Source organism: Mandrillus leucophaeus, unplaced genomic scaffold (genome assembly GCF_000951045.1).
Source record: "Mandrillus leucophaeus isolate KB7577 unplaced genomic scaffold, Mleu.le_1.0 Scaffold246, whole genome shotgun sequence".
Classification (NCBI taxonomy): domain Eukaryota; kingdom Metazoa; phylum Chordata; class Mammalia; order Primates; family Cercopithecidae; genus Mandrillus; species Mandrillus leucophaeus.
In genome coordinates, this window is record NW_012102543.1 from 456,348 (window position 1) to 470,284 (window position 13,937).

Below are 13,937 nucleotides of genomic sequence, written 5' to 3' on the forward strand. Positions count from 1 at the left end.
TAAAATTACATTATCTGAACTGTTTTTCAATGGCTGTGTATTTCTTGAGTGTAGGAATTTCAGTACAGGTGGTGTGTCTCTTATCCAACATGCTTGACACCCAGAAGTGTTTCAGATTTCAGATTTTTTCAGATCTGGAATGCTCAACCTGTATTCAGTTTTCACATAATGCTTACTATATAGTAGCTACTTGGTAAACATAGCAATAGCCCTAACTTTTTATTTTTTTCTACAGTACCTTGGCCATGTAGAAGTTGATGAATCAAGAGGAATGCACATCTGTGAAGATGCTGTAAAAAGATTGAAAGCTGTATGTATTTGATGGTTGCCAGCGTTGATCTATATGCTGTCAATATTTTTTTAAAATATTTTGCTCAGTAAATTTTAGTGACCCAGTAAAAACTGTGTTTCTGTTAAAAAGATGTGGGCTTGCTAATAAGGAGCATCTAAGCCAAGCACAGTGGCTCACTCTTATAATCCTAGCACTTTGGGAGGCTGAGGCAGGAGGATTGCATGAGGCCAGGAGTTTAAAACCAGCCTGGGCAACATTTCGAGACCCTGTCTCTATTAATTTCAAAAAACTTTTCTCAAATAATAAAATAATAATTAAAAAATTTAAAAGCATCTCATGTTGTCCATCCAGAGGTATAAATTATAAGACGAGCCGTTTCAATTTAGGGCAGATATTATCCTAAAGGTACTTTTGATTTATAACCCATATGAAACAAAAGTTGTAAAATCTGATAGAAGAATAGTATTCTAAGACTAGGATAAAACTGTTACAGTTAACATCTTAACCTAACTGTGATAACTGGGCTATAAATTATGGGTTTTAAATATACTATAAAAAGTAGCTTCCTGGGGAAAACTGGAGGATAGAGATATCTGTGTTGATGCCTGGTGAGGTTTCCTTTTTGGGGACTTCTTACTATTATCTTAACTCCTACTCCCCAGTTTTCTTTGCTATACACCTCTAACATAAACAGTCTGTTTCTACTGCCTTTTACATAAACTTTAGCACACTTGAAGTAGAGAGCCCTTTCCCAGGATAACTAATGTTTCCTCTGCCTGTTATGCCATAGAACACATCCCAGGCACATGCCTGTGTATTCAGTGAAAGGAAAGAACGAGTTCAGGATTCATAAGGATTCAAAGTGTTAATTTCAGATTTTCCGTAGGTTTGAGGCATGTTCCATAGATCTGATAGTCCTCTTCACAACCCTCCTTCTAATATGTGGCCTTTCCCCACTTTGCTGTGAAAGCTTTAAGCATTACTTCTGCATGCTCTGTCCCCAACAGCATTAAATACATATTGCTTTGGGTTTGCTAGTATGGTGGGCTGCCACAAGTTTGACTACTAATGTGTGCTTCTTTCCCTCAATTTGCTTCGTAATCAGAACTTTTCTGCTTCTTGGCATAATCTATATTACTTCTTATCTGTAATTCCTAAATATAAAATATATAAAATTAAGGAAGCAACCAAGTCAGAGAGGTAGATTTAATTTTGGAATAAGTACCTGAATCTGCCACAGAAGGAAAAGGAGAAAGTAACTGGCTATAATATACAAAGAACTAAAAAATTTTTTAAAAAGATACAGACATATGTACACATATATACATACATATATACCTATACATACTCTTTATCTCAGATTTTGATCACTAAAATTCTTAAATGATTCAAGCCTTTGCTAGTCTTATCTATGCTCTCCAATCTGTCATTTATGTTAAGGAGACCTTGTGTTACGGTACATGAAATTATAGTTTGTAGACCTTCCATGCCAACCTAAATATATTCCCCAGTTAAACATAGTCTCAGATAATTTAATTTTCCATTTGTCAAAACCAAATTTAAAAGAGAAGTAAAAATTTAATTTTTTTAACAAAATAATTCTGGGTTCATCTAGAAGAATGATATCAGTTACTCGGGAGGCTGAGGTAGGAGGATTGCTTGAGTCTAGGAGTTTGAGACCAGCCTGGGCGACACAATGAGCCCCTTGTCTCAACTAAATAAATACACAAACAAGATGATTTTAGCGAAGAACTTTTTTTTAAAGTAATGCAGTTATTTGCCCATTAAATAATTTTATAGTAATCACTGAAAACAAATCAGTGAACAGACTAGATAGCCCTGAAACAAACTATAAATAATTATTAAAATCTTATAATTTACACAACTTATGGTGAAATGGCCACCGTGGAATGAGCCTTTAGAAAGTCTTTTGATTCAGAGTATGGCTTCATGTACACTCTGTAAGTAAGGAAAAGCTAGAGGTGGTTTAAGTTTGCCCAGAACATATTGAGAAATAGTATTTTGTTGTTTAATGAGCAGTTAATCCTCTTAACTGTCTAGTTTTGGGTTTTTTTGTTTTTTAAATACTTTTAATTAGAAATATCTCTTTATTATATAAGCAATATATGTTTATTGTATAAAATACAAATGAACCAAAAAAGTACACAAATAAGATGAAATTTCCTACAATCCCAGAGATAGCCACTATTTAACTGTCTAGTTTTAAAACTAATGTTTCAATGGATTTTTTTGTTTTATTTTACCTTTTTAAAAAAAAAAAAAACAAGACGATAATAGGCTATAAGCGTGATTGCTTGAGGCATAGGACTATTTAGATAATAAAATGTAATGTTTTTATATTCATCAGAATTAGGAACTAAATAGCCATTTTAAAAATTATACCTATGCATGGAACAGTGGCTGGCACATAGTTGTAACTCAAAAAATATTTCTAGAGTGAATATACAGAATACAATCTGATCTGCAATGTGTGGTCAACTTGAGTCTTACAATAACCATAATCAAATATTATGTCTAATGTTTTAAGTTTACCAAAACTGTTTTGCTTATTTCTAAATATCTTTATTTTCCTATGGTTTTTAATGACTGAAAGAAAGTTTTAAGCTGAGCACAGTAGCTTGTGCCTATAATCTCAGCTACTTAGAAGTCTGAGATGGGAGGCTCCCTTAAAGCCAGGAGTTCAAGACCAGCCTGGGTAATATAGTGAGACCCTGTCTCTACAAAAATAAATAATAAAAAATAAAGTTTTAGATATGTTGGTGATTGTTTTCTAAACATACTTAAACTTTTAAACTTTGAGGGGAAATTGACCATTTCTAGACTTCTTATCAAGAAGTTATTTAAAATTTTTCAGATAAATACTAGATTTGGAGCAAATGTTATATGTAGTTTTGCACTGGCATGTATTATAAAAACATGGAATTGAAGTTTTGGGTCACTGGAGTAAATTTCCTATTTCTTATAGTCAATGAAACGTCCCCATTCTTTTTTTTTCCCCCAAGTCGGAGTCTTGCTCTGTCACCCAGGCTGGAGTACAGTGGTGTGATCTTGGCTCACTGCAACCTCCACCTTCCAGGTTCAAGCAATTCTCTTGCCTCAGCCTCCTGAGTAGCTGGGATTACAGGCACCTCTGCCACCACACCCGACTAATTTTTTGTATTTTTAGTAGAGACAGAGTTTCACCGTGTTGGCCAGGGTGGTCTTGAACTCCTGACCTCGTGATCCCCCCACCTCAGTCTCCCAAAGTGCTGGGATTACAGGCATGAACCACCACGCCTGGCCTCCCCCTTCTTTTAAATACTCTTTCTAGAGCAATACTGAGAATCTTGCAGAAAGTTGGAAGTCTTTAGGATACCGTTCTTCTCATATCATAGTGTGCCACATGTATTCCTCATTTTTGTCTTCCTTTCACATTTTTACTATGCAGAAATTTCTAGTTGCCTTTTGATTTCTCTGAGCAAACATTCATCTAAAAATCATCCATGAGGATCTACAACTTGACTTTGCCAGATATAAGTATCTTATATTGTGCCAAATGCTATGTTTCTGGAGACTTTTTTTTTTTTTAATAGATTATAAAGCTCCCTTTTAGAGTTTCAAATAAGTGGGAGCAAATGTAAGGATACATAAGCCTGCAGAGGATTAAAGAAGAAATAGGATATCTTTGAAATTAGTTTGAATGCCAGAGCTTAAAATTTTAAAGAATAGTTCAGATGTACCAGTTAAGTAACGTTTTGTTTAAAACAAGCATTTTAAACCTACCATGTGAATGATCTTTGGAAGGCAGCTATGCTTTCCACTATACCACCAACTCATCTAGTGAATAATCTTTGAACTAAAAATTTAACATTTCTAGTGCTTTTTATTTATTTATTTATTTATTTTGGAGATGGAGTTTCGCTCTGTCACCCAGGCTGGAGTGCAATGGCACAATCTCAGGTCACTGCAACCTCCGCCTCCTGGGTTCACGCGATTCTCCTGCCTCGGCCTCCAGAGTAGCTGGGGTTACAGGCGCCCACCACCACACCCAGCTAAGTGTGTTTAGTAGAGATGGGGTTTCACCATGTTGGCCGGGCTGATCTCTAACTCCTGACCTATGGTGATCCACCTGCCTGGGCCTCCCAAAGTGCTGGGATTACAGGCATGAGCCACTGTGCTCCGCCTTCTAGTGCTTTTTAAATTTGTGAACAATTGAGAAAAGAGATAATTTGCAAGTGTTTTTCCCCAAAATACTCTCTTACAATTTAGAATTACATTAACTTCAATGGGAATTCATCTGCATACTTGATGTGCTCAAATGAAAAACTAACTAAACAAGGTAGGGTTTTAAAAACATGCTCCTCAGAGCATAACTATGTTAATTTTTTTAACTTTCTGTGCATAAAGTTATTGACAGCTATTTTCAGCTGATTTACTTTGTCACATAACTTCACTGATTAGCTACTTTAGTACTTAGCTTCTATAGGATAAATGACAGAAACCACTATTGCCCATTGTTACTGCCTTTATGGCATATCAGCTGCAGGATGAGGAATATTGTCATATATCAGCCAATTCCATAAAAAGTGTATAAGGCCTTTGGTTATCTTGCTTAACTCTGGTCCAAGATGCCCTTCATTTTAAAAAGGTCATTTCTTCCCATTGTTTCTTAAATGTCTCTCCCTCTGTCTTAGTTTTAGACTAGTTTCATTACACTACCAGTTTCTAATATGTTGTTTTTTTATTCACTATTTGATATATTTGTTTTAATATATGTTCTTGTTTTAGCAGGTAAAAGAATGATAACAAATGTTTTTTAAAAAAACATTATTATTCTTTAATAACTGTCTTTTTATGAATTTTGCATGCCAACTTTTTTCATTAACATGTTGGGTATTTTATAAAAAGAGGGAAAGCTCAATGTTTAACAATAGCTTTTCTAGGAGCTGAATTAAATATTAACAATCTCCTTCCTTCACCTTCCTATCCCTCAAGATTGGTGAATATCTTAACTTTGGCTGCATCCTTGAAAGCTTATGGTTATTCATAGTCTAACAAAACTAGGGTCACCAAACTTGGCAGCAGAAATAATCTTAGTCTTATTGTGATAACTACCCAATTACTTTATTATTTTTCCAGTTGCAGTTCAAAATGTTTTGTGGAAATATTTTTTGCTGTTTGTGATTTTCAAAGCTTACAGGGGAAAACAAACTTTCCAGTGTTGGAGAGCATTGAACAGTTTATGGATTGTGTAAAAGAGTCAAATTTCAGTGCAATTATCTTTTCCTAGACATTTATCCAACATTAAAAACTGACGATTATAAAAAGTAAAGGCTTAAAGTATATTTCAACCATAGCTAGGAAATGTAGAGTTAAATCTAGCTTGTGTGTGTTGAAACCCATCTAATTTGTGTAAATTCTACAGATTTTAATTGGTGGCCAGTTTTCATAAATGGTGCTTAAAAATTGGTGCTGATACCATAGATAGTTATGCCTCTGTTATTCAGATAGTTTCAGAATTGTATACTTATAAATGTCAATGCAAGTTTATTTTAAAATAACAGCTTTTAGGTTTGGCGCAGTGGCTCATGTCTGTAATTCCAGCACTTTAGGAGGCTTAGGCAGGCAGATCACTTGAGGTCAGGAGTTCGAGACCAGCCTGGCCAACATGGTGAAACCCTGTCTCTACTAAAAATACAAAAATCAGCTGGATGTGGTGGTGCATACCTGTAGTCCCAGCTACTCGGGAGACCGAGGCATGAGAATTGCTTGAACCCAGGAGGCAGAGGTTGTGGTGACCTAAGATCATGCCACTGCACTCCATCCTGGGTGACGAGTGAGACTCTGTCTCAAAAAACAAACAAACAAAAACCAAATAATAATAAACAATAGCTTTTATAAAGAAAACAAAACGCTGTTTCTTAAATTTCAGTTGTAGCCCACAGACATCATTTGGTTCTTAAGATACATGTTTTCTCAGCTCTTGTATGAGTATTAGCCTTGTAACCTTAATAGATAATTTATTCTGTGTCTGGAATAGAACATACATGTTATTTCCTTATGTATGTTGTGAAATTGATCAACACACATGTACATATAGATTGATACTAATGTAAGTTAATGGAAAGCCAATGGTCAAGCTCCCCTTAAGTGGTATGGAGTTTCTAAGTGACATCTTACTCACTAAGGAAAAGTATGACAAGGACCTTTGATGCATACTCATTTAATTTTATGTATTGCATTTTTAATGTGATTATGTGGTCATTTGAATGTGGACTTTTTTTAAAATTGATGACTTTCACATAGTTGACCACCAATTTTAAACTTAAAAAATGTATATGGAACCAGTTTTCTATTTTCTATTCACTATTATAAAATTTAAAATACAAATCTCACCAAACCAGTATGCCCTATCTTTTCCTCTGCTGCCAAATTTGGAAGATCTCTGTTTTAAATGTAAACAGCGATTTAACTAAACTAACTTGGTACTCTGCATGGATACAGGTTCTGATTTCTTCTCACTCTTTCCATGGATTCTTAGGCCATACAATGTGTTTCCCTGCATTTTCATGCACCCTTCCTTTTTCCCTGTCACTCCTGGTATGGATAACTCTTTGAAACTCACTCCCACCCCTTCTCCCACTTTTTCCTTTCCCCAATTTGTGTATGTGCTTATTGATGTGAAACTCTGGGACATTTAGGCCATACAATAATAGCGCTCGACTTGTCCCCCTGTTCCTCCAGGAAAGGAAGTTCTTCAAAGGCTTCTTTGGAAAAGTAAGTTTGATGCCACATTCATGCTTGCTTTATAAGGAGTTACACCCCTCGTGTACCACTGACATATTTTTTAAAAGTAGCACAGCTTTGGTTTCTTTATAATACAGGAATTGGTTTGACTGTATATGGAAATTAATGAATTAGGAAGTTGCTATCCGTAATGTTATAAGTGGATCTACTGATACTAAATCTGATGATTCTAAGAAATTCCAATAAATAGGCTGGGCATGGTGGCTTATGTCTGTAATCCCAGCACTTTGGGAGGCCGAGGCAGGTGGATCACCTGAGGAGTTTGAGACCAGCCTGGCCAACATGATGAAACCCTGTCTCTACCAAAAATACAATACAGGTGATGTGCACCTGTAATCCCAGCTACTCGGAAGGCTGAGGCAGGAGAATCGATTGAACCCAAGAGGTGGAGGTTGCAGTGAGCCGAGATCACGCCCCTGCACTCCAGCTTGGGTGACAGAGTAAGACGCTGTCTCAAAAAAATAAAGAAATTCCAATAAATGAATCAAGTAGGTTAAAAGAGGATTATCTCCTCAACAGTAGGTATTAAAATAAATATTATTTGGTCTTGTAAACTCTGTTTATATTAAAATATTAGCAATATTTGTAACAAGTGGATTTTATATGATGCCCAGTATTCACAGGGAAATTGGAAGAAATATTTAAGTAAAAATTAAATATACCCCAAAGTTTACATTCAGTGCAATTTTTTTTCCAATCTAAATTAAATTTCAGGAGAAGTAAGTGAAAGTGGATAAACTTGGATAAACTTATCTTTAGGGATCCTGCTATGATTTTTAACCTGCATTGCTAATCTAAGAAAAAGTATCTTAATTATTAGCATACCAAATATCTGTCATATGTGGAATGTTGTTTATGTAGATGCTTTTCAAATAATGATTATTCAATGTTCATATCTCCCTAAATTTAAGAATATATGGGGTGGCTGTACTAATATCAGTAAATATATTTCTGAATATATTTTGTGTCCAAGTTTATCCTTGTTTAATTTTGAGTAAGTGCTAAAACTAATTCAGACTGAGACAGTATGAGAGAAAAAATACTGTCATTAGATAACAGTATAAATTACTAATGATTTATGTGATTAACAAAATCCTACAATTTTTTTTCTACTGCATGGTTTTGTCATTTTGGAAATTTGTTTTAAAGAACAAATAATTTACATTTCCTTCTCAATTAAATGTTTAAATGTAACTCATTTTTACATTTTCTTGTTCTAACTTAGGTCACCTTTATACTAATGTAAACACATTTGAAGTGTTTTGATCTAATGATTTAATTCAGTTACTCCTGTTAATCTGAAATAAAAAGTCAAATAATTCACCCACACATGTCACAGTACATTTTTTAATAGACATTTTGGGTCTGAGTCAGGTTAATAGGTCCTTAGAATATGGGATACATATCTAGAAAGAATCTTATTATTTCCTGTGTAGCATAGCATTATAAGTAGGCATTATATTTGTTAAGGAAATTGATAATTGTTAAGGACACTTTAGGAAACTTTTTGTGGTGTATTTTTTTTTTCCCAAATAGTTTCCGAAAGCAATTACACATCTACAATTATCATACAATTTTAACTATTGTTCAAGTGACCAGTTTTAATAAGTCTACTTTACTTAAAACAGCAGATAAGGCTATGTACAATAAGCTATATAAGATAAGGCATCATAGATAAGATGAAGGTCAGGTTATAACAAATATTGATTTGTTTGTTTATTTATTTTATTTTTTTTTTTTTGAGACAGAGTCTCGCTTTGTCGCCCAGGTTGGAGTGCAGTGGCTGGATCTCAGCTCACTGCAAGCTCCGCCTCCCGGGTTTGCGCCATTCTCCTGCCTCAGCGTCCGGAGTAGCTGGGGCTACAGGCGCCCGCCACCACGCCCGGCTAGTTTTTTGTTTTTTTTAGTAGAGACGGGGTTTCACCATGTTAGCCAGGATGGTCTCGATCTCCTGACCTCGTGATCCACCCGTCTCGGCCTCCCAAAGTGCTGGGATTACAGGCTTGAGCCACCGCGCCCGGCCTGATTTGGTTTTAAGAAAGACAATTTTAAAAGTATGTATTTTAGCTGGATGCAGTGGTGCACGCTACTGAGGAGCCTGGAGTGGATTAAGGAACAAAGCTCTCCCCTCAAAGTCAATCCTGAGGTCACAGTATTTATTGCTACATATAATGGGGCCATGATGCACCTACACTGTAGCTGAGCTGCATCACACTGTGTTTGATAGGCTTTTCACTGCATTTTTTTTGCGCTACATGATGAATTTGTATAGTATAAGAAAGAGAATTATGAATCATCTCACTTAATCCTTAACCCAGAAATAATAATTCTCTAGTTTTGCAGTGAGAAAACTGAGGTTTGCAGAGGTTAAATGACCTGACTGTATTCACAGATATTTATAACAAGTGGTAAAAAATGGGATTTGAACCCAAATAGTCTGACTTCAGAGCCAGAAGTGCTATACATTGTGCTATACAATAACTTTATTTTCATATTATTTTTAAGTGAAGATTTTATCTCAAAAGGTGCTAGTAAGTAAACAGCTTCTTAGAAACTCACTTTTACTTTCTTTTTTATAGAGTAGTAATTTAACTTTAGATTTCATTTCTAATCAGTTACTTTTATTAGTTAAAGCTTTAAATAATCATCTTTTTTAGTAGAGACGGGGTTTCACCATGTTAGTTGGCCAGGCTGATCTTGAACTCCTGACCTCAGGTGATCTGCCCGCCTCGGCATGTGCCTGTAATCCCAGCTACTACTCAGGGGGCTGAGGCAGGAGAATTGCTTGAACCTGGGAGGTACAGGTTGCAAGGAGCCAAGATAATACCATTGCACTCCAGCCTCAGTGACAGGAGACCATCTCAAAAAAAAAAAAAAAGAAAAAAGAAAAAAATTCCTTTTCAGTGGTTCAAACTAACATTTTATTTATTTGGAAATATTTAAATCCTACATGTTGAGTATCTCTTATTCGAAATGTTTAGGACCTGAAGGGTTATGGATTTTGGATTATTTTTCAGATTTTGGAATATTTGCTTATATATAATGAGATATTTTGGGGATAAGACCCAAGTCTAAATGCAGAAGTTATTTGTGTTTTATATATGCCTTATACATATAGCCTGTAGATAATTTTATACAATATTTTAAATAATTTTTATAATTAATAATTTTATATTACTTTATTATTTTATAATTAATAATTTAATTTTGTGCATGAAACAAAGTTCATATACATTGAACCATCAGAAAGCAAAGGTATCACTATCTCAGCCACCCACGTGGATGGAGTCTGTGGTGGTTTGGCATTACTATCATTCCCTACTTTGAATTTATATGCTACTGATAAGCAGTCATTTTCTTGCACTTATTCACGCATAAGTACTTCGCTTTAAAAAAAAAAAAAAAAGACCTACTGAGTGGGCACGGTGGCTCACGCCAGCACTTTGGGAGGCCAAGGGCGGGTGGATTGCTTGAGGTCAGGAGTTCAAGACCAGCCTGACCAACAGGGTGAAATCCCATCTACTAAAAATACAAAAAAATTAGCTGGGCATGGTGGCACACAGCTGTAGTCCCAGCTACTCAGGAGGCTGAGGCAGGAGAATTGCTTGAACCCAGGAGATGGAGGTTGCAGTGAGCCTGGATCACGCCACTGCACTCCAGCCTGGGCTACAGAGCAAGACTCTGTCTCAAAAAAAAAAAAAGACATACCACTAGTAGAGTGAAAAAATAATATGTTCAGAGTAACTGAGCAGCACCATAGCATCACCAGAATACATATGTCAGCTGTTTAACAACAGCAACAACAAACAATGACAGGCTTTGCCTTCCCCTCTGAGGCTGTGTTTTGATTAAAAGATTACTTACACTGTATTTTTTTTTTTCCAAGGTAAAAAGAAATATCAGAAGCAGTTGAGGGGCCAGGAAGTGGGTCTTCTAGGGATGAAGTGACATTCTGCTAGATGGCTTTTTTTTTTTTTTTTTTTTTTTTTTTTTTTTTTTTTTTTTTTTTTTGGAGACAGGGTCTCACTCTGTCACCCAGGCTGGAGTGCGGTGGCACAATCATGGCTCACTGCAGCCTCAAATTTCCAGGCTCAGGGGATCCTCCCAACACAACCTCTCGAGTAGCTGGGACTATAGGCGTGTGCCACCACACTCAGCTATTTTTGTATTTTTTATAGAAACAGGGTTTCGCCATGTTGCCCAGGCTAGTCTCAAACTTCTGAGGTCAAGTGATCCACCCACCTCACCCTGCCAAAGTGCTGGGATTACAAGCATGAACCACTGTGCCCAGCCTGCTGGATGGCTTGTGTGTTGTATGCCTACATTTTTTTGTTGTTGTTTTTTTGAGACAGAGTCCCCCTTCATCACCCAGGCTGGTGCGATCTCAGTCACCACAACCTCTGCTTTCCGGGTTCAAGTGATTTTTTTGTTTCAGCCTTCCGAGTAGCTGGGACCACGGGCGCTTGCCACCATACCCAGATAATTTTTGTATTTTTAGTAGAGAGGGGGTTTCACCATGTTGGCCAGGCTGATCTCGAACTCCTGACCTCAAGTGATCTGCCTGCCTTGGCCTCCCAGGGTGCTGGGATTACAGGCATGAGCCACAGCACCCAGAATTCTTTTCTTATGTTATTGGGGAAAATTTTTTTTTTAATGTCAGGGTGATTTTATACTAATATATAATTTTTTACAGTGAGTCATTTCAAGAGTTTGGAAAACAGAGAGGGGCAAGTATTGTCCCTTATCTTACCTAGAATGTGCTTTTAAATGATAATTTTTTCTTTAATTTGGAATCTTTCAAATCTTTCAAGTTGCTGTCATTTAATTCATCTCCACACTAATCTACAAGAAATAGACTGGTGAGAGAGACTTGATAATATTACTGAGTTTGCTAGGTCAATTGTGGTTTGATGAAAGCTCAAAATGAAGAATCTTACAGAACAGTGTATGTTATGGAGTTTTTATCCAGTACAGTTCCTCATAAATTTTGATATTTTGTTATTCTTTGAATCATGTATGATTTAATGATCCAGGATAAATAGAACAACAGTAATCAAGAAGTGTTTTTATTAAACACTTTTATGTGAAAGTAAGTAGATAGAAGAATTGTTTGCCCCAATTCTGAATTTATGACTCATAGCCAGGAAAACTTTCTCTTTTCCATAAGTTGCCTCTTGGACCTGACCTTCCCTATTGTTACATCACCACCTGATAGGAGCAGTGCCTCCAGAAACTTTAGCAGTATGGAACAGATAAATCTGGGTCTGTTACAGGCCTGTAATCCATTGTAAGCTTACAAACATTGTAAAAGAGGGGCAAAAAACACAAGGATCTGAAATAACTTTTTCCAAACTAATTAAAGTGCTCATTGCCATGGCCGGGTGCGTTGGCTCACGCCTGTAATCCCAGCACTTTGGGAGGCTGAGGCAGGTGAACCACAAGGTCAGGAGTTCAAGATGAGTCTGGCCAAGATGGTGAAACCCCGTCTCTACTAAAAATACAAAAATTAGCTGGGCGTGGTGGCAGGTGCTTATAAGCCAAGCTACTCGGGAGACTGAGGCAGGAGAATCGCTTGAACACCGGGGGTGGGCAGAGGTTGCAGTGAACCCAGATCGTGACACTGCACTTCAGCCTGGGTGACAGAGTGAGACTATCTCAAATAAATAAATAAATAAATAAATAAATAAATATAATAAAATAAATAGCTCATTGCCTTAGGAAAGCCAATAATGCACTCAGCTTTTTAGGGATTATTACATGCAACTTCATTAGCATAGTTGGCTGTACTGGGCAAATACTTTATTACCAAAAATTACATGGCACTTAATGTTTGAAAAAAGGTTTTTATAATTTTAATGTATTTGAGGAACCCTATGAGCTAAGTAATCTGTATTCCCATTTTATGAAGAAGCTGACTCAACATAGAGACAGGAAATACTCTTAGGCCACCCTATTAGATCTCTTTTTGAAGCCATTTACTTGTATTTATGTAGAGCTTTATAGTTTATTATGTGCTTTGACCTACTTTCTAATTTGCCATTCACAACAGTTCAGTGAATTGGACAGGGTAGTTCATGAAACTGCATTTTACAGATGAATAAACAGAAGCTCAGAGAGTTCACCCAGCTAATACTAAATGGCAGTGCCTACAGTGAAACCAAGGTTTTCTGAAACTTAGTGCAAAGTTCTTTCACCTACCCCATGTTGATGTTCTGTCATTCAAAAAGCATTCCTCTGCTTTCCTCAAGTATGCCTTAATTATAATGAGTGGAGAAGTGTCTAATGCAGAGGACGCTAGACAGCCCAAGGGCCTGAATACTTCCATAAACGTGGACTTTTGGCCTGCACACAGGCTTTTATATAAAAAGTAGGATATTCATCTTAAGAATTAGCAGACCTGGCAAAACAGCGTGCTTTCTATGTGGCAACAGTGTCTTGACCTGAGTAACAGCTGTGCCCTTTGCCTATTCGCCACAATCCCTGCAACTCCCTGTTGTCCCTGCTTTACTCATTTGTTATCTGCCTTTAACTCTTGTATGCGTTTGAGTTTGTGAACTCCTCTCTGGGTTATGTCACTTTGATTTATTTTTCTTTGTAGCAACCACTTCTGACTGTATAAAAATCACCAAAAATATTATAATATCTGTTCTTACAGCTGCTGTTAATATACTGCCAAATATAGTTTTTCAAGTTTTTATGTTTTTATAATTGCTAAGTGGCACCATTAGAAATGGTTAAGTTTTAGAGAATGCATGGTTGAAAAGTAATGTGTATGTAATCCCAGCACTTTGGGAGGCCGAGGCGAGTGGATCACCTGAGGTTGGGAGTTTGAGACCAG

At 36.5% G+C, this 13,937-nt stretch overlaps 1 protein-coding gene across 7 annotated transcripts in view; it reads left to right on the forward strand.

Moving 5' to 3' along the window:
- Positions 1 to 13,937, forward strand: part of NUMB (numb homolog (Drosophila)) — a 223,828-nt gene that overhangs the window by 174,405 nt on the left and 35,486 nt on the right. For 4 of the 7 annotated variants that reach the window (XM_011983093.1, XM_011983092.1, XM_011983096.1 and 1 more), the window contains 2 exons: positions 236 to 310; positions 7,037 to 7,069. In XM_011983093.1, the coding sequence (XP_011838483.1) occupies positions 236 to 310; positions 7,037 to 7,069 (108 nt within the window). The remainder of the gene's footprint in view (positions 1 to 235; positions 311 to 7,036; positions 7,070 to 13,937) is intronic. The other 3 variants (XM_011983095.1, XM_011983094.1, XM_011983098.1) reach the window with 1 other exon arrangement.